This window comes from Anguilla anguilla, chromosome 1 (genome assembly GCF_013347855.1).
Source record: "Anguilla anguilla isolate fAngAng1 chromosome 1, fAngAng1.pri, whole genome shotgun sequence".
Taxonomy (NCBI): Eukaryota; Metazoa; Chordata; class Actinopteri; order Anguilliformes; family Anguillidae; genus Anguilla; species Anguilla anguilla.
In genome coordinates this window covers 73,980,751-74,000,906 of record NC_049201.1, presented here as the reverse complement: position 1 = coordinate 74,000,906, position 20,156 = coordinate 73,980,751, and the positions used below count along the sequence as shown (strand labels likewise).

Here is a 20,156-nt window from a genome sequence, read left to right as displayed (position 1 = left end):
GCAGTCAGAAGCCCAAGTCTCACAAGCATACCAGCTAGTCTAGCTGTGAAAATATTGGGGGTGACACGTCTCCCTCTCTCTTCCCTCCCAAACCTACGTGTGTGCCATTTTCGCATGCATGATCAGCCATCTTTTGCAAAAGTTCCAGCAATAATGGTACAAATGTTAAACAACAACAACAACTACAACAACAACAATAATAATAATAATAATAATTATTATTATTATGCATACCCTGCAATACATTGCCAGCCTGTCCAGGGTGTAATGCAGCCTCTTGCCCAATGCATGCTGGGATAGGCTCCAGCACCCCCCACGACACTGCCCAGTATAAGCAGGTATAGATAATGGATGGATGGATAGATAATGATAATAATAATAATAATAATCATCATCATCATCATCATAAAAAGCAATGTATAAAGGAAATTATTCTCCTGGTTTGCATCTGTCTCCATAAATTTGCTTGGTTTGCATCTGTGTCTGTAAGTCCCTGTGCCTGCGTACCTCTGTCACCTCTGTACAGTGGACACCCAATGTTACAGCCCCATTTGTACAAGTTGGGGTGCTCTTTCTGTGTGTTCTTATTACCAGATGTACTGCGAAAAGGCAGATGGGGGCTAATTTTATATAGCCATTTCTCACATAAGGAAACATTTGTCAAGGTCTATTTTTGGCAAACAAATGTGAGGTTTTTTCCATACAGAGCTTATTTTCACTACAGTTCAAGAACTGAATAGAATTCATATTTTTTGTCTTTCTGCTTGAAGTAGGTCTACGTGGCATCATTTTACGCGTGTGTGCACGCGCACATGTGTGTATGTAAGTGTGTGTTTGTGTGTATGTGAGTGTGTGAGTGCGTGTGTGTGTGCATGTGCATGTGTGTATGTGAGAGTGTGTGTGTGTGTGTGTGCATGTGTGTGTGTATGTGAGTGTATACAGAGGCAGACATACACACATATGACCATGTGCGTATGTCTGCCTCTGTATGCCAATTTATAGCTACATATACTGCTGTGACTTTAGGGCTGTAGGTATACTTTCTTTTTTCATGGAGTCAAAGCCATAATTTCCACTGAGTCATTATCTGCAATGGCAGTTCCTCAGGCGGTGAGTTCATTACCACTGCTGGGGGATCCGGTAGCATTCAAGCGCATGGGAGCACACTGCATCTTTCCATTATGCACTGACACCTAACAAAGGATTCCTGTTACCTTGCTCAGCTAATATAATCTTTGGTCTGGTCCCAAAGAACAAATCCCCAGATGAGATCGTTCCAGAATGTTTCAGTACGTCCCTGCTCTGTATGCGCCAGCAGCAGCTAAAAGTTCGTTCGGGCAACGGTCTTCCCAGAATGCAACACAGTGGACAAGTGGGATTTTTTTAAAATCACAGATTCCCTTTTATTATTTAAAAGTTAACAACAGCATTTTTGCACTGGCTTTTTAAAAAAAAAAAAAAAAAAAAAAAAAAAATTTTTATCAGGAACTTTCAGCAACAGCAGGATTATCAGAGAGAGGGTGTAACAGAAGAAGGGAGATGCCAAATTGAGAGCAAGCGTAGCGCACGGAGGACAGCGGCCGATTACTGCTGAAAGGTCTCCGCCAGCTTATCCTTCACCTTCCCGAAGGCCTCAGTGAACCAGTTCCTGTGGACAGAAAGGCAGAGACAGAGATAGTTGGGGAGGCATAAATTGTAAGTATCAGTCACTGCATTTTCAGTATGCAGAATGGTAGTTGTAGTACGTGTGGGCCAAACTCATATTTTAGACACTGGAATCTGTAGAGGCTGGTAAACATTTTCGAACATTGCAGCAGGTCCCTGATCATTTTCAATGAGACATGCAACTAACCAAAAGCATGAAAATTACATAAGGTTTTTTTTTCTTTTTCTTTCTGGCAATTGATGAAAAGAGATATTTCTTTTAAAATTGTATGTTAGCATTAGGAATTGTTCTGGTCTCCAAAGGATTATTATGTTTCAATTATGTATAATGGTTTTGGGTCGAACTTACATCGCAAATGATCTCTGGCACAAATGTATGCTTTTTCAGTGCTAGACACCTTTTCAAAAATCCACAACATATGTCATACATGTTGTAAGTTTGTTCCTCATTTAACATTTTTGTCAGTGACTGTTTGCAGGTTCATGGTTCCAGTGTGTTCCTCTGACGGTGTGTAACTATTGGAAAGGAGCCTGGCTCAAATTTTGTTCAGGTGAGGCTTGGGGCAGCTATAACCATAAATGTTTTGACGAATGAAATGTTGTCACAGCCAAGTGATAACAGTGCAACTCTCAGAAAGCAGTGCTGATGCATTTAAAAGAAAACTACAGCTCAGCAGAATTGTATTGTTTGCAATCAGTAGATTGACAACAATAGTAAAATTATCACAGTCACCATTAGTGTTAACAGGATTAACTGATGTTCTGGCACAACTTAGCAGCTCTAGGTGCATAGAAAAGAAAAGCAAAAACTGAATGTAAGAATTTCAGCCACACATGTAAAGAAATGAAAGTAAAAAATGTATTTATTATAAAATGCTTTGAAATAGCATTTTACAGTGTTTTATAATAAATACATTTTGAACTTTCATCACTCTTCAAGTATGGCTGAAATTGTGACTTACTGCCTGGTCTGTCTGGTGATTGGCTTTTTGGCATGTGGTGATTGTGACATCCTTCTGATATTTAAGGATTTGGAGACCAGATGATTTTTAACGGAGATTTCAGTTATATTTGAGCGAGTTTGAAGAATTTTGTAAAACCCCGAAGAGCATGAATCTTAGGTTGTGAATGCAGGTGAGTAATCTGAATGAATATGGTAGGTTATTGAACTGGCAACATCTACTACATATTATTGTATATGTATTTAACTCTGTTTATGGGGCCTGTGTCACCTGGTATTGACAGCAGCGTCACTCTTGTGGATATCTTCAAAGACGCCCTTAGTCTTCTGAGAGAGGTCTTCGGCAAATGCTTTCATCTGGTTCCCGAATGTTTGGAAGCGCTCTTCAATCGTTGGCTCCTGGGCGTCCTGGGCCTCTGCGAACCAATGAAACGAAGGCGGCGGTTAATTTCGTGTTGTTTACGGCCGAACTCAGAAACTAAGATAAACAAGTGAACGCAGGAACAAGGACAGTGTAGAAAGGTAGAGGAACTGACCTGTGTTTGCAGCCAGTACCAAAAACAGCACTGCGATGGCAACGGGGAGTTTCATTTTCGCTGTGTGATCTGCCAAGAAAGGAAACACATTTTCTTTTAACGTGACATAATCTCTTGGACCACGTGTTTATCGTGTTTTCCATGAACGCAAAATAAACAACTCCGCTTAGCCATAATATAAGCAACTTTTGCTGGAGTCAGTAATTTATATAGCTTTATCATTTCGCTTGACTTATTTCATAAAAAAATCTCAGTATTAGCGTCTGTTAATCCTTTCTGCTAATCCACTGACCTAAAGAAGTTCCTTCCCCTGCATCAGTACCAAAAGCCCTGGACAGTTCCACGACAGCGACTTTTCCGCTCTAAACTTCCACAGCAGTTAGACCACACACAAATACGTTCAAAAACTTTTTGTTCCTGGGATTACGGAAAGTAATCTGAACCCTTTGTAGGAACGTTGAACAGGTAGACGTATGGCACTTTGGGTTTCGATGGGTGTTACCTTAATGGAACTCTTTAAATGTTTGTCAGATATGTAGGGACAAGGTATTTGCTTTTAAGGGCAAGCGAAATCAAACATTGTACCTCCCTCTTTCCGAATGTATCGATAGAATACCGAATTTAATTGTTTTATGTAATGTACATTTTACTTTGAAGTGTTCACTTTCTATGTAGCTATGGTCGTTTTGTTTTCTAACAGAACCGTTGTTCTGCACTGCGCGACATGCCACGTCTAGATGTCGCTCAAATACCGTCCAAGGAAATTACCTCGAGGCTGCGTATAATTCTATTTGAAATACCCATGCGAAGAACCTTTTATCCGTTTAACTAAACGCTTTAACAATAACAACAAGAACAACCACAGCAACAACAGTAATAATAATAATAATAATAATAATAATAATAATAATAATAGACATGTAAATAAACAAAACATTTAATTTCACATAGGGATAAACGTACCCTTTTCCTGCTGTTCAGAGGTAAAAGTGGTTCTCTTCCTGTGTATCGGTTCTCGGTGGCATCCTCCTTTATATCCCCTTCCAAACGCTGACGCAACCGTTAATTGCCGCCACTGGCCTATAGTGACCTCCTGCCCTTTCACCCTTGGCAGCAGCCACTTAACTGCCTCCAACTCCTCTTTTTCCCGTTTACCCCCCTTGAAAACGAGATGATACATCTCAACGGGTTAATCCTAATAAAAAATTTCAATATATTAATTTCAATATATAATGTGCTAGTGAAAAATCCTCACTCAATGTCCTGATAACAAAAACAACACAGTTTGAGAAAAACCGCTGAAATGCCCTTGCTTTCACAGCTGAATTGCTACTTTTGGATGGAAACTGTTGAATTAAACATACAAGTTACACTACATATGCATAATTAAGAGTATTATTCTCTGGTTTCTTATCAGATTTGATAAAATAGTAGAATTTGACCAATTGATATGCATATAGGTCAGGTTTCTGGTGCAATCTGCGGTGATGCAATATTGCATTCTGATGTTAAAGGTAGCTGATCATTATACAAGTGAACCTGTAGTGATGATAACAGACTAAAGTACAGTTTTTATCGGGTTTTGATAGACTTTGATACAGATGTACTGTGACATGAGCTGACAGAGCTGACCACATATAGCCTCAGTACAACTAAACGTGAATGTCAATCCCTTGGCGTAGCACTGAAAGTTAAGGGCATCATTTCTAGGAACTGAAAGCAGGACAGACCATTCCTACCCTCACTGTAAGACATTTCCAGTTGGTTTAACTTGGAAATGCAAGTTCACCTGCTGCCTTGAAAATGCAAGTTAACTCAACTTGAAGATTACCTTTGTTTCAACCCAGAAATTAAAGTTCATAAAGTTGATTTAACTACAATGTTCTAGTTGTCTCAACATTGTTTTTTACGTTGTCAAAGTTGATTGAACTTTTAATCACTTGTTGTTTCCACTTAATACTGAGTTGAAACAAAGAATTATTTTACATTATCAGTGCAAGAAAACTTTCCTTACCAGTCGAATAAACACGCATTTCTGCATTATCGTAACTCACAGTTTCAAGTTAAAAGCAAGCTAGCTGTGATAACAAGCATGCTGTGAGATCATTCTGACATAAAACCAAGAATTTTAATGGTGGCTAGGTGACAAGCGATGGTGTACCTATTGTACCAAGACAGGGCTCTATCAGGTAACAAACTCTGAGGTAGTTCAAAACTCAATGTAACTTTATTGAGGAACAGCCCAGGATGTAAAACAATCCTCAGATTCTCACTTCGCCATAGAGAACGGCAGAGAAGCCCCCCCGTACAGCACCGCTGGTTCACTCAGGGTAACACTTATAAAACTAAACTAAAAGCAACGAACACAATTCAGCTAGCACAAGAACACATATTTACACACGATAAATTCACTATTTACACGTATTTACAATTTACAGTCCCACACTGTAAACTATTTACAAAAGTCAGTGGACAGCCCATCGTGGTTTATTCCTTACATAACACCCTTAACAAAATAATGTTAACAAGTCACTGCAAGTGATGACATTCCTTTTTTCATCAACATTACACATTACAAAAGGGCGCATGCCACTACACCGTCCAAAATGTAGAGCCAGGGCCAGATGAATTACCAGAGTTGCACGGAAAGGTAGCCTATGTGTAACTGTTGTGAATGTCAAACTTTGCCATATTGATGTAATTTCCCCTCAGAGATCAGTGAATAATTCCTGCTCTTGGTCCCAATCCTTCAAGAGCTTCATCACCGTTGCTTTCCCAGATGGCTAACTGAACGTTTGATAATTTTGGTAATTTCATTTTGATATTTAGATATGATAGATAAAGGTCAGCTAGTTCAAAAAGAAGATAAACTCTCTTGACACTTTTTAAAAATACAGATGTCTATTTTGTTCAACCAATTTTTGTTCTACTGTTTTTCATTTCCCACAATTTGGAATTCTTGCATTGACAGACGTGTCTGGGCACTGAAACCCCGTGGACTCATTGCATCGAAAAAGTACACTTCATGAGCAGCTACTGAAGGCTGGTCACGGACTGACCAGAGGAGTCATTGTTGTCCAGCGGGATGGGGGCAGCCCTGAGGACCGAAAGCCTCTCCATGGGTGATGCTTCGGTTTATTATACATTTTTCTCCCACGTAGTGAGGACAGCAACTCCCCGAGAATGGACCGAAACATCGTATCTATTCTTGGAAGCTGCTGTTCTCACTTAAGTGGGAACAACATGTTACCTGGATTTTTTTTTTTTCCCGACAAACACCCCCCTCCCGAGGAGAAGCAGTTTGTTTGTACCCGCGTATCACTAAAGTTAATCATGTACTGCATTGTGGGGTTGCGGGCCAAATATACTGGACCATGGAATGTGTAACTACACTTGTGTTACCAGGACAAACCCGCTCCTCCCGTTAAAACCCATTTCATTTTGAAAAATTACATTTGCTCTTAATCTTTTCTCCTCCAATCCAATCAACTGCCCAATCTTAATTCATAATTGTTGGCCTGTCCTATCGCTTCAACATCCTCTATGTCGGGGGCATCAAACTCCAGCCCTAGAGGGCCACATTGCCTGCTGGTTATCAGAGTGTTTCAGAATGAATGGTCAATTTAAGTCATTGATTGACCAACGAGTCCAAACACCTTCTTCTCAAGGCCTTAATTGGCTGCCATTTGAAAGGAATCCAGAATTGCCTGCAGGCACTGCGGCCCTCCAGGATTGAGGTTTAACAGTCCAGCTCTATATATTCAGGAGGGCTCAGACTTGCCAATACATTCTCCAAACATTTGCAACCGGCCCCTGCTTTTCTACGCCGCTGGGCACCAGCTGAAGCAGTTATTGTACCTTCACCTTTGGTGAGTTGCTGTTGCCTGGTGACAACGGTTAGATCACCTCTCTAGTCCTAACCATGACTTCACTCCATTCATCCACAATATCGTATATTCACCCCCCACAGGTCTATATTCACAGAAACAGGACCACATTCACTCACACCAGTTGATATTCAATTACACTGGTCTACAATCAACAAAACTAGTCCATATTTGCCAGACTTGTTTACCTTTGCCCACGATAGTCCATATTAATCAACAGACTCAAGCACAGTGGTGTTTCAGGCAAACTTTTTGTGTGATTGCAATAAAGTGCATTCATTGTGTGCAAATCTGTACAGTTACATAAGTCTTTTGCCACCAAACTGAACCCTGCTGTCTGGAACTACCAGAGAGATCAGTGACCTTCCCAAAACTACTGTACCATCACTATTTACGTGCCAAAATAGAATCAACACAAAGCAGAAACACCGTCTGACAAGCTCCAGGGGCACTCAGTTCTTCCTGTTTTTAGTTGTCCCTCTTGACATAAAAAGCATAGGGACATGAGTCATTTGCTCAACACAGCATGCATTGTCTGCATGTCAGGGCCTAGCTTGTTGGGACTGTGCATTTACCCTACATTCTCTAATGGCTGGAATAGTCTTCCAGTCTGGTGGCCAGCCGTCAGGGAGGAAGTGAGCCTGCGAACTGCAGTAACCCCCGGGCTGGACTGGGCTGGCTGCTGGGGGTGGGGGGGGCTCCGAGGTTCACATCCTCCCCAACCCTGAGGGGGTCATTAGCTGCCCTGTGTGAAGCCTCTTGAGGGGCCCTTTGTGTCCATTGTGAGGCCCAGTCAGGCGTTTGCATTGGGGCCGGTCGCTCTGCGCTTCCGCGCCGATGCGTCTGCCCGGAGAGACCGTTTGTGGCTCGGCGAGCGCCAGGACCTTCCGTGCCGCTGCCCAGCAAAGGCCGTGCGCCGGCATGCCAGCCCCTGCCGCAAACCAGGTGACATGTAACGCATAACATATAACGGCACGGCTTTTAAAAAAAAAATAAAAATAAAAAAACAAGTTGTGAAACTGCGCCTGTAATGACTGATTTGTGAGTTCACATGTTCCTCGAGGGGGAACTGTGAAAGGAGAGGAGCGATGGCAGGTTCCAGGTTACTGTAGGTTGCCCTGCTTCAGCACCTGTCTGCTGGAGAGCCTTCACAGCCAGAGCAGAGACACGCTGGGGAGAACAGCTGACGGGCTGAATATCTGCGGTTTGTCCCTGTTTTTACCATTTCTCAAACCCTGCAGCTGTTTGGGGTATTTTCGTTACCGAGCTGGAGCTGACTAACAGGAGAGGGGAATGCTGTTTGGAGATGAGATTCGATAAGTCATGTGGTCTTCCGCCCACACACGCACACACACACAGAAAGAGAGAGAGAGAATATTCTCTACTGCAGAGAGATTGTTACAGTTACAGTAAAATGTCCTATTAAGGAATAAACATTGCTGGATAAACTCATTTACTACATAAAATACACAAACACACGCGCACACTTGCATGGGCACACGCGCACACACATACACAGAGAGTGAAAAGTGCATGCAGTCCCCCATAGGAGCAGACTTTGACATGGTGTGTTTGACAATGGCAGGCCTTTGGACTCCTGGCCCCACTTTTGACCGGGGGGGGGGGGGGGGGGGGGGGGGGGGTGGTAAACAGTTTCTGAGGGTCACTGGTACAGCCAACCAATCAATCAATTACCCACAAACATGTTACAGAATTTACCACTGGAACAACAGCACTGGCAAAGAAAAAACACATTTCGCATTTAAGCCTCAATTATATTCTGAGGAATACGAGCTGGCGGCACAGCTGTGCGAAACGGTTTATGGAAAAACAACCTTTTTCATCCAGTAGAAACACAACAGTACCCCAGCTGTGCCCAATATCATTTCAGCAGTGCCACTCGTTTACTGAAAGGCTCGGTACGCAAGTGCGTGCCATATCTCTGACACGTCAACAAATAGCTGATTGTGCAGGATCAGGGAAAAATGGAGCAAGGTTCCATTCCAAGACTGGGTTTCGGGGGGTTCTTGGTGCATGATGGGAGAAATGGGGCACGGTGTGGAGGAGAGGGAGAAAGGAAAGAGTGTCATCTGCTGGCTCACTGACTGCATTTCACTCACTGACTTACCTGTGTGTGCCCTCCTGTGCATCAGGGCCAATTAATTAGTGCTCTCTCACTCACTCACTCACTCACTCACTCACTCACTCACTCTCTCTCTCTCTCCCTCCGTCCCTCCCTCCTTTTTGTTAAGCTAATTTAATGGATAAAAATTGAATTAGACTGGACATGAAACGTAATTTATGGTACCAGGTTGGATATTGATTGCAACGTTGTGCTTTGAAATCATGACAAGCGAAAAGAAACAAAAAACAGCATTCTTTATAAGCACGTGTGTGGGCGGCAGTGTAGTATAATGGCTAAGGAGATGGTCTTGTAACCTATAGGTCGCAGGTTTGATTCCCCGGTAGGACCTGCATTGCTCCAGTATATATCCAGCTGTATAATTGGATACAATGTAAGTCGCTCTGGATAAGAGCGTCTGCTAAATGCCTGTATTGTAACGTTTAATACATTAACGTGAATACAGCAAAGTATACGATTTTTCACTTTGAGAATTCCCTTTGTCACGATTATGCGTGCGTCTGTGTGTGTGCGTGTGCGTGCAAGCAGGTGTCACGAGGGGGATATGAATATCTTCATAACAAGGGACAGAACGCACAACGTGTTTTTGTGTCCCACAGGAAGCAAGACGCAGGAATGTGGGAGCAGCCTTCGACGTGCTAGAACAGGAGTCATAGGGGAGGGAGAGAGCACGTGGGAGGACTAGGACACAAAAGGGAGCCGGTGCTCTTGTGGGGGAGGGAGGGGGAGGGGGGGGGGAGCTTTTGGAGAAGATGAAGGGGTTCTGTGATATGATAAAATCAGATCGTAAACACAGCACAGAGTATGGGGGGGGGGGGGGGGGTGTGGCGGGGGCGGGGGGGGGGGGGGGGCACCGAAGCCACCGGTCACGGAAGAGCGGAGTTCGGGGGGAGACAAGCGGTTTATTGTGTGGGATTAGCAGAGCATCTCAGGGACGCAGCGAGAGGCAGGAGGAGGCCGGGGACAGGGGAGCAGCGGGAGCTGGTGCAGAACCGGGTTCAGACAGAGAGGCAGGGGGATGGCACGCAAAGGGGAGGGACATTTCCTGAGACGTTTTTCTGAGACGCCTGCTGGTTTTGCTATGTCAATCTGCACTCTCAGAAATAAAGGTACACAGGGGTACAAATTCTGTACTTAGAAGTACAAAACTGTACACCATCAATAGCTGTACCTCTAAAGGTACTAGTGACAAGCGATAGTACCTTTCTAGGTACTGAATGGTACCTTTTTTTCTGGTAAAGGTACAGTTCTGCACCTTCGAGGGGTACTGCCACAGTGACAAGCGATTGTACCTTTCTAGGTACTGAATGGTACCTTTTTTTCTGAGAGTGTAAAGGAGTGCGTCAGCACTTTATTTAAGAAACCTGTACAGTGGTACTGGAGGACGGCAGGTCTCACGCACTTCGTACAGCTTGGCTGCATATGCCCAGTTGACCAGAGGAGCCACTGTTGCTTGGTGAGGCTAGGGAAACCCTGCTCACCAACACCCTCCCTCACTTTGTATTACATTACATAAGCAGACGCCTCTCTCCAGAGAAACCTAAGAAAGTGAACAGCAGTGTTAGTGTCAGGAATAAAAAAGTGTGACGTCATCAAGGCACAGAAGGCTCGTTTATAATCAGTGAGCGCAGTTTGCTGGGCAAACCAAGTTCGTATTGAATACAAATGTAAACACCACTGCACAGCTAACCTATCTTAATACAGCTGTACCTGTAACGTTGCTATCAAAAAAGAAAGCCCAGAAGAAAGAAGAATCTAGAGAAAAACTATGGCACAGTCTGAGGTGATCGGTTTTCAGTCTGCGTCAGGAAATGGGTAGACTTCCTGTTCTGGTTTCCCTGTCAGACACAGTGATTTCGCGTTTGATGGGAGATAATGTAGGCAGCCAGCGGAGATGAGAAGAGGAGTGACTAGGGTTGCCAGATTTAGAATATGTTAAAACCAGACAACATGCACAGCTGGACGCATAATCGTTGTCATCGTAATCGAGGTCCCCCTTAGACCTGACGTTGGACCAGAGAGCCGTTCCATCAGATTGGGGTGTCATTGACACGCGTAGTCATTAGAAACTACCGCAAAATTTCTAGCGTCACTCTAATTGCTCTGACCGGACATTACATCGTCTGGCTGGGACCACAATCTGTACTGTGAAGTTATTTCAAAGCCGGACATCTGGCAACCCACGGAGTGACATGGCTGAACCTGGAGTGGTTGTAAATCTGCAAATGATCAGCACCTAGCAACTCTTGAGTCCAATTTGTACCACACTGTTAGGCTGATGCCCACTCTTTTTACTGGCATGGTCAGGATGCGATCTGAAACCATGTGGTTCATCGCTTCATGGGGAATATGTCATTATATTTAGTTCTCATTTCTAGATATCCACAGAAGGGCACATAGATTTTCGAACCTGTGAATAAAAAACATTTTTGAGTTTGATGTTTATGAAAAGTTTCAAATGGCCTCATTTAGCGCTTTACAAGTTATCAATAAAATCTATTCTAAAAAACCTCATGCAGTCAGTATAAGGTGGGTAGGACTGGGTTAAAATTTGGTCTTTTGTTTGTTCTAGTAAGAAGCCTAACAGCAGGTTTTGGAAGAAAATGTAGGCGTGGTTGCACATTAGTTTTAATGTTCTCCTTGGTTCTGTGTGACTCCTCTGGATGGCCTAGTTTCTTTCAAAATTAACATGTTCATGTGTGTGTTTGAATTTTTCCTACCATTGACAGACATGCACAGACAGGTGCGTTCCCACCTTGCAGGTATACTACACCTGCTTGGTTCATCACCAACAGGATGATTTCATCACACGATGACCAATAAAAACAACATCGCACTCTGTCACTTTGAGTCTGTTTAACTGAAAACCCAGCACAAAAGACTGAAACAAGTTGTACAAGTTATTCACACCTCAGAGCACAGATACACCCGTACAGCAGTTAACAGTTTCAAACTCTTTTATTAGTTGAGCGGTGGTGCACACGTTAACATGCGTGACTGCAGTGTCTTCAGTTTGTTATGCAAGGCAGCATGGAGGGCTGGGTGGTGTGGTGGCTTCACAGGCAAAAAACACAGACAGGCAGACTGTGGAGTGTGTCACATTATAGAAACCAGGCACTTGCATAACACTGGCAGTGCTAAGAAGTCACATGACCTTGACCCCAACCACCAGCAATGTAAACTGTTAAAACTACTGCAGTGTGCAAACAGTAAAATGACAACAGACACAGTAATTGAACATCTCAATGGACAGATTGGTGCCAAAGCAATACATTGCTCCCACTTGTATGAGGTTTTTTTTTTACCGCATTGTTGCATTCAAACACACAAGACCCAGTCTACCGACACATACACTCATACACAGCAAAATGCTCAGTGTTAAATCAACTCTAACAGAGTACAAGTCTCATACATATATACTCCGTTTGAGTTGAATTACCACTGGACATTTTACTGTGTTCATGCTGATCTGATCTAGGGAAAGTGAAATGTTTAATTAGTTCTGATACTGACTACGGTTTCACAAAACCAGCTGCAGTTATGTGATGAGAGCAAGGAATCATGAAAATCGTATCAAATCATATCAAAAATGGAACACATTTGGTTAGGCAGGCAAGCAAGACTATATCAGCGTCCAATAACCCGTTTCTGGTTGACAGCAGGAAATCGTGCGTCGTAACACACATTGAGTTGGTTTATGCTCAGGAAGAGAGGATATGAGAAAATATGGACAAAAGCGTTCAGTGTAAAAATATATAGAAAGCTCAAAGGTCCTGTTCACCTGTCTTCAGAGGGGGAAAAAAACCCAATATGAATCTGTAGAGGCTCTCTCCTTACACACCAACTTCCCTTTTCAGACAAGCGCTTAACACAGTGAGGAAACGACAGCAATACGTCAGTAACTCTTACTTCTCCTGCTCTACCCTGGCAACCGGGGAGTGAATGAGGCACTGCTAACAGCTAACAGAGTGGAAGGAAGCAGCAACCCCCCCCCCCCCCCCTCCCCACCCAACCTCCCCACCTCCTCGTTCGCCCCCTTCCTCGCTCTTAGGAGGCTAAGCCTGGATCTTGTCGCTGACGGTCTTGAGCTGCTCGCGGATCTTGGCGGCGTAGGGGGTGAACCAGTTGGTGAGCTCCTCCAGCTGGCCCTCCAGGGTGAGGCGCAGGTCCTGGGCCGTCTGCTCCAGGCGCTCGCGGATGGCGCTGGCCTGGGACTCGAACTTCTCGGTCAGGTCCTGGGTCTGGGTCTTGAAGAGCTCGGAGAGGCTGCCCAGCCGCTCCGTGGCCTTCTCGTGCGCCTGGTTGACGTACGGCTCCAGGCGCTCCTTCACGGACTCCATGTTCTGGGAGGCGCGGGCCTGTAACTCCTCCAGGTAGATGGTGGCGGTGCTGAAGGATGGAAGGCCGTGTTACCATGGTAATGTTCAGGTGATTTTTTTTTTTTTGACCATGATCGCACAGTATTCTTGAGGGTGGTATTAAAAAGAATGGGGAACTGGGGCATTGAATTCAGGGACTGCAGGTTCAAACCCCAGCTGGGGGAACTGCCCTTGTTCTCTTGAGGAAGGTACTTTGTGTGTTTGCGCGTTGTGTGTGCGTGCGTGCGTGTGTGTGCACGCGCGCATGTGTTTGTGTATTTGTGCGTGTGTGTGTGTGTGTGCATGTGTCTGTGTGTGTGTGTGAGCGCGCATGTGAGCGTTTGCGTGTGTGTGTGCGCGCGCGTGTCTGTGTATTTGTGTGTGTGTGTGCATGTGTTTGTGCGTCTGTGTGTGTGTGTGAGCGCGCGTGTGAGCGTTTGCGTGCGTGTGTAACACTCACTTGCGGATCTCCTCGGAGTCCTTGTTCAGGCGCTTCTTCAGCTTGCGGGTGTAGGCGCTGACGCGGTTCATGATGTCATCGGCGTTCTGCTCCATCATGGTCTTCATCTCGTTGGCGTACTGGGTGGAGCGATCCCTGGCGTCGGACATGTCGGTGTACAGCTTGTTGATCAGCAGCTGCATGTCATCGCGCAGCTTTTCGGAGGTGTCCCGAGCGAAGGGCATCAGTTTGGACTGAATATCATCCCTGTAGATGACCAGCTCATCCATGGTGTCAGTGATCAAGGTGCTGGACAGGAAGGGTGAAGGAAAGACACAAGATACACTGATGAGCTTTTATCTGAAAAGGCTAGGTTTCAGGTTTGAAACAGGGGCAGGATAGGCTACAGAGTCACATTTGCCTGTCAAATTTGGCTGTCAAATTTCTGACATGGTATCATAAGCACAGTAATTGCATGCGATATTAGGTAGACATCAGTGAGAATCACACACTGTGAAAAGATCATTGATAAATACACCTATGATAAATATGGTTTCTGTTTGTGGTGTGGCAAATAATAATAATAATAATAATAATAATAATAATAATAAGGCACATTACAAGGTGCCCAAGTACATATCACAACATCTAAATGTTATAAGATAACAGACTGGGGTGTGATTTGCTGCATGAGGTCAGGAGGGGGCATTGAGTCAGATTCAGACGGAAGGAGAACGGGGCGAGTTTGTAGTCAGCAGAGAGCAAAGCACACACACACACACGCACACACACACGCACACGCACACACGCGCGCGCACACGCAAGCACGGGGCACTCACTCCATCTCCCTCCTCAGTTGGGAGTCCTTGATGTCCTGCATCACGCCGTCGGCCTTGGTGTTGAGGTCGGCCACGTACTGCCAGAAGCGGTGCACGGTCTCTTCCCACCCGGTCTTGGGCTCGTCGTGCTGGAGCGCACGAGCGTGGCAGGCTGCAAACGAGCGCACAACAACACCGGTTCTTAGCTGATCAAACGAACGACCGTTAAGTCACCAGGCTAAGTTTGTGCGTGTGTGTATATGTGTGTGTGTGTGTGTGTGTGTGTGTGTGCATGCTTGCATGCGTGTGTACGTGTACATGCGTTTGAATGAGCGCGTGCATGCACGCGCATGCACACTTGCGTGTATGTGTATGTGCATGTGAACCTAATGTAATGTGTATTTGCGCGTGTGTCATAAAAGACCTCACCCGAAATGGCCGCCAGGACAAGAATCACTACGGCAACCTTCATGGTGATGAGTGCTCAGTAAACCTACACAAAACAGACAAACACACAGTTACCGCTCAGCTCCGTGGTTAAATCCACGGGACTCGACCTCACTGTAGGCCACTATAAAAACATCAGGGCTTCGATGTGCGAGAGGCAGTCCCACTCAGAATGTGAGTGAAAGGAGGGATGTTTGGTGAGAAGTGAGCGATGAAACAGAGGTTTCCGATTTGGTCCTTATTTCTCAGTCATTTGAAGACCCTTCTCTTGAGTTTATAAATATAATAATGCAATCATATGACCTTAAACAAAGTATCAAAGTATCTGATCTTTATAGTTCCACTATAAGCTCAGATCTAGGAAAGGAAAGTGAGTGGAGTGCAAAAAAAGTACTTTAAGATACATTTCTAAAAAAAATTTTTTAAAATCAAGCCTATTGATTCTATATCAATCTTGCCTTTCCTTATATTTACTACAATAAAAAATATAATTTTTTAAAACCATCAAGAATTAAAATTAAAGTATAAGTGTTACTGCTAATGACTAAAACAAAATTGTCAAACAATGTGGAGCTATAAACAATGAGTCTTGAAACGCATAAAATAAGCAACATACCGGGTGGAAAAGGTAAATATTGCATAAAATAGAATACGCAATAACTAATTCAGATATTGTGCAGTCATGCAGTCGGGATCTGACAGTAATAAAAAATTAATACGTTTCATAACCATTTAGTCATAGATATCTAATGACTACGGACTAAAGTTTTAAAAGTTTTGACCCGAGAGAAAGTTTCTCGTTGGAACCGAGTCACTCACCTAAGAAGTCCTGCTTCCTCCGTGTTCCGCACAACAATGCCGGGAGGTGTTTTTATACGCTCCAGGGACCTGTGATCGCGTCTTTATGCATGAGCACGTGAGTATTTGTGTACATAGTGCCGGTTTCTTTGTAACTCGCTGAAGTGGCGCCCTTTCGGTTCGAAGTTCTGCCCCCTCGACAATTTTTTTCCCTGTGTTTTCGCAAACCTTTCAAATGCACTTTTTCTTCTTAAGGGAATGTGTTATGTGTCACACTAATGCAGCTCTATATTCCACGTTTTCGAAGAGACATAAATAGTTTTTAAGGTAGCCAACGCATGTGCATTGTTGTTCGCGACAATGCATTGGAACAAAAGAACTTTTGACAATACAACGTAATTTTAAAATAGCCTACTTAATAAACTAACAAAGTGTAATTGTTTAATGCGCAAAAGTCGTAAATATGAATATGTAAAGAAACATTCTATCTGATAGGCTACCAACGGAAAAGAACTAATTTCATAGCGGTTGTCATTTTTCTGTTCTTGTGAGAAAAAAAGACACGTCTTGTTTTATATTGCATTCACTCAACAGATGCTCTTTACAGTGTACGGGAACATAAGTACAATCACTTTAAAGTAATATGAGTAGCCTAGTGTCCAATGTGTAGACGTATATCATTGTTGCATACAGTAGATAAGCGTGCATATTTCTCATTTATTAATTACAGAGATGTACAATCAATACAAAGCACCACATTCTCTCATATTCATACTGTTTATGATGCACCGCATATGTCTGTCTGAAAACATAGGTTGGTTTTCTTAAAGTGCCGAGGACACCTAAAAAAAATTAACTCTTAACTTTGTTGCCTCCAAAAATATAGAACAATGCAATCATGCGTGTTTACACATGTTTACGATATGGTGAGCAGGCATTTGAAAAGTGTCGAACGCCTGAAAAACAGGGCAAGGGCAAATCAATACATAGCCTTAAGGCGTCATAGATATTGGAAAAGCTGGGACAGCTCAATGCAACACCTTCTACACCTTTGGCGCCAGGATAATTTCAAAGCACAGCCTGAATACGTAGATGGTAATCTGGAATAATTGACCACTGCCTGACTGAATTATTTCTTCGTAAAAACCTGCACTTCGGTTGTAGGACTATAGTGGTGTAAACCTCCGCACGGCAATGCTAGATTTATATTAAGCGCGATTGTAATTTTCATTACAATCTTTATAAAGTGCGAAAAGGCGCTTTTGAAATTGAATTCTGCAAAAAAAAAAAAAGATGCTCGGTCTACCGCGAAAATGGTGTGATAAAGACAAGGAAGAACTGGCCGGGTAACGGTAGGTCGCAACTGAGACTCTCTGCCCTACGTCTTCATAACCACGCAATAACTGAATACAAATATCTATAAACTATAAAAATTTAAACACTGAGCTGTTGTCAAACATTGCCACCGTTTAGAACAGAGATTTGTCAATGGTCGTAAAACAATGGAATGTGCGTCGTGTTACTCAACAGAGAGCAGAGGGTCTGAGAGTCGAGGTAAAGGTCAGTGGTACACATGTATAGAACACTTCTCCATGGTCTCGGAAGGCTGATAAGGTCCTTAGCCACGTCACTGCCTTACAAATTACATGGGATCTGATAACTCCGGGGAGGACATGCTCTGCTTATGGTCATTATTATGCTGCAATGCAATACCAGTAGTTATATCTTGGGTACACTTCAAATCTGGTGCTTTACGACAGACAATCAAGATAGGCCTATACAACACCAAGCAAATGACCAGTAGACTTTCTTTCTTTGACTCTCAAAGTAGTGATAACACATCAGAACACACTACTCCTTTGTGTTCTTTGATATGGTTGCAGAGCATACATAAATAAAATAGACAACAGAAGTATAATAGCTGTTCCTGATACAAACATCCACATATGTTATACACCGTCTGTCATATGGGTAAATACAATAGATATTATTGGTAGTTATTTGAAGTTATCTTGTTTAGCACAGACCCCTTTAAAAAAAAATTTTTTTTAAGAAAATATGTATGTTTTGTGTGTTCAACTTGGGGAAATGCAAACTGAAAAGACATTTTCAGTGATAAATTTAAACATCAGCAGAAAGTTATGAAGTTCAACCAAAACGATGAACTTTAATCCACATGGCACGGACTTCGATGCAAAAAGTCTGGAGCAGTGATTCACTTCCATTACAACTTTAACCTTCACTCAGTCTGTGCAATCTTATAGGTTTTTTGTTACTTTCCATTATGCAATATTTTCATTTCAGCAACCACTGATCTTATGATGTCCAGGCAGTATAAAAAAGCACTTCCTTAAATTTGCTGCTAAAAACACTCACACCCATTGACTGACAGGAATATAGACCACACACACACACACATACACACATTGTGCAGTTAGGTTGTATCTTTGCCTCCTGATTTTGCCGGATACTGAAGGTTACTGACCCCTCCTAAAACCCTTATGTAATGTAGTTCCTTGCTCGCTGTTCTCAACAAATTCATCTAAATGCTGAGCCCCTTAGTTTGTGCTTGCTCTACACCATGGTTTTCTGCTATCAAATTACCTCAAAGTACACCCACTTAGCGAGATTAAGCTTGCCAAAGAAAGTGGGAGTCGATTCGCTTGTCCAGCATTGTCAGAACTCACAAAAGGTCTTCTTTTTTTACGCTCTGCAGCCTGATGGATGTCAGTGGTTTTGATTTTCAGCTCTTCATTCTCGCTTTCTAAATATGCACCATCCTTAAATTCACCCGATTCCAACCAAACAGGAACCGGGTCCGTCGGTGTCACGATAAGGCTGGAACTGTTCGGTGCCCATTAACACACACGCACGCACAAAGAAATTTAAATATTACCTTGTGCGATTTGGAAAGAAGCCAGTTCAGTACTCAGTCGTGCGTTGATTCATGGGCGAGCGTGTCAGTAAGCACAGTTGCATTGCATTCAGATGTTAAGATGTTTAGATCTTATCCACTGTGACTCATATGGCTTATATATTTTAACACACCATCCATTTATATGGGTGGATGTTTACTGAATCAATTCAGTTTAAGTACCTTGCTGAAGGGTGCAACAGCACTGCTCCCCCCCCCCCCCCCCACTTGGGAGCTGAACCTCAAATCTCAGAGTTGCTGGCCCTTCCTAAACATTAAGCTGCATTGCTGCCCACAGCGATGCGCATATGCCGACCGTCAATCTTACGATATCGCTGTGACGACGCGTGAGTGGTAACATTTAGTTGTGTGAGGCGGTGAAATAAAACTTTATTCTGCCTGGTGACACTATGGGGCAATCAGGACATACTATTCACTGCCTTTTCACAGTCAGTTGATGGTCCTGTCTCGCCCCTATTCCCCCCTTTGTCTTCACCCTTAACGGGTGAGGGGGGGCTACAGACAGCCAGATAATAATGCCTTTTACATACAGTCCGTTTAGATATCTGATGTTTACGGAAGCAATTCAGGTTAAGGATTAAGGTACAATGGCCTGCTCACACCGGAGTCTTACAACCTCAGAGTGTTAAGACTAGTTCCTTAGCCATTATGTTGCCCTGCTACCATTCTTATGGAAAGGTTCTGATAAGTGAAACTTTTTGATAAACCTTGTGTTTTTTGGAGATTGTCTTGGGTCACAGCCACGTTGTTAAACAGTGTAGATCTTGACCTACTTCCAACGTGACTCGAGAGTTGTTGTTCAACGCTGGTTAAAAAAAAAATGGTAAAATCATTTGCTACGGCAGTGCCGTTTACCCCCAACCAAATGACAACCTCGCACAACATAGGTTCCACATTGTGAAAAGCTGCAGTACTGTTGCGCACTACCTGGGGAATTGGATTCCCATCATATCTTCAATTAAAAAAAAAAAAATATAGCCAGGGGAATGACCTGTTTATTGCAGATAAAGGATGTACTGTGTACTGTAATAATTGACCACTGTACTGTGGCCTTCGTCCTGGCCAGGAACTCTGCACACCAACCTTCGGGAAACAGAGCGAGAGTGTGTGGAATCTTCCGGGGCAATTAGAGCTGGCCTCCCAGGAAGGGTACAAGGGTTTGTGTGGAG

At 43.5% G+C, this 20,156-nt stretch overlaps 2 protein-coding genes across 2 annotated transcripts; both read right to left on the bottom strand.

Annotated features, from left to right (window-relative positions):
• Positions 1-1,451: 1,451 nt before the first annotated feature.
• apoc1 (apolipoprotein C-I) lies at positions 1,452-4,255 on the bottom strand. The gene is made up of 4 exons (XM_035422924.1): positions 4,126-4,255; positions 3,163-3,231; positions 2,898-3,042; positions 1,452-1,648 (listed from the first exon to the last, which is right to left on the bottom strand). Exons 2-4 carry the CDS (start codon positions 3,215-3,217, stop codon positions 1,585-1,587), a joined length of 264 nt encoding a protein of 87 aa, XP_035278815.1. The 5' UTR covers positions 3,218-3,231; positions 4,126-4,255; the 3' UTR covers positions 1,452-1,584.
• A 7,876-nt stretch (positions 4,256-12,131) lies between these two features.
• apoeb (apolipoprotein Eb) lies at positions 12,132-16,170 on the bottom strand. The gene is made up of 5 exons (XM_035422639.1): positions 16,074-16,170; positions 15,237-15,300; positions 14,829-14,979; positions 14,011-14,298; positions 12,132-13,581 (listed from the first exon to the last, which is right to left on the bottom strand). The coding sequence occupies exons 2-5, from the start codon at positions 15,277-15,279 to the stop codon at positions 13,248-13,250; spliced, it is 816 nt and encodes a 271-aa protein (XP_035278530.1). The 5' UTR covers positions 15,280-15,300; positions 16,074-16,170; the 3' UTR covers positions 12,132-13,247.
• Between the last annotated feature and the right edge of the window lie 3,986 nt (positions 16,171-20,156).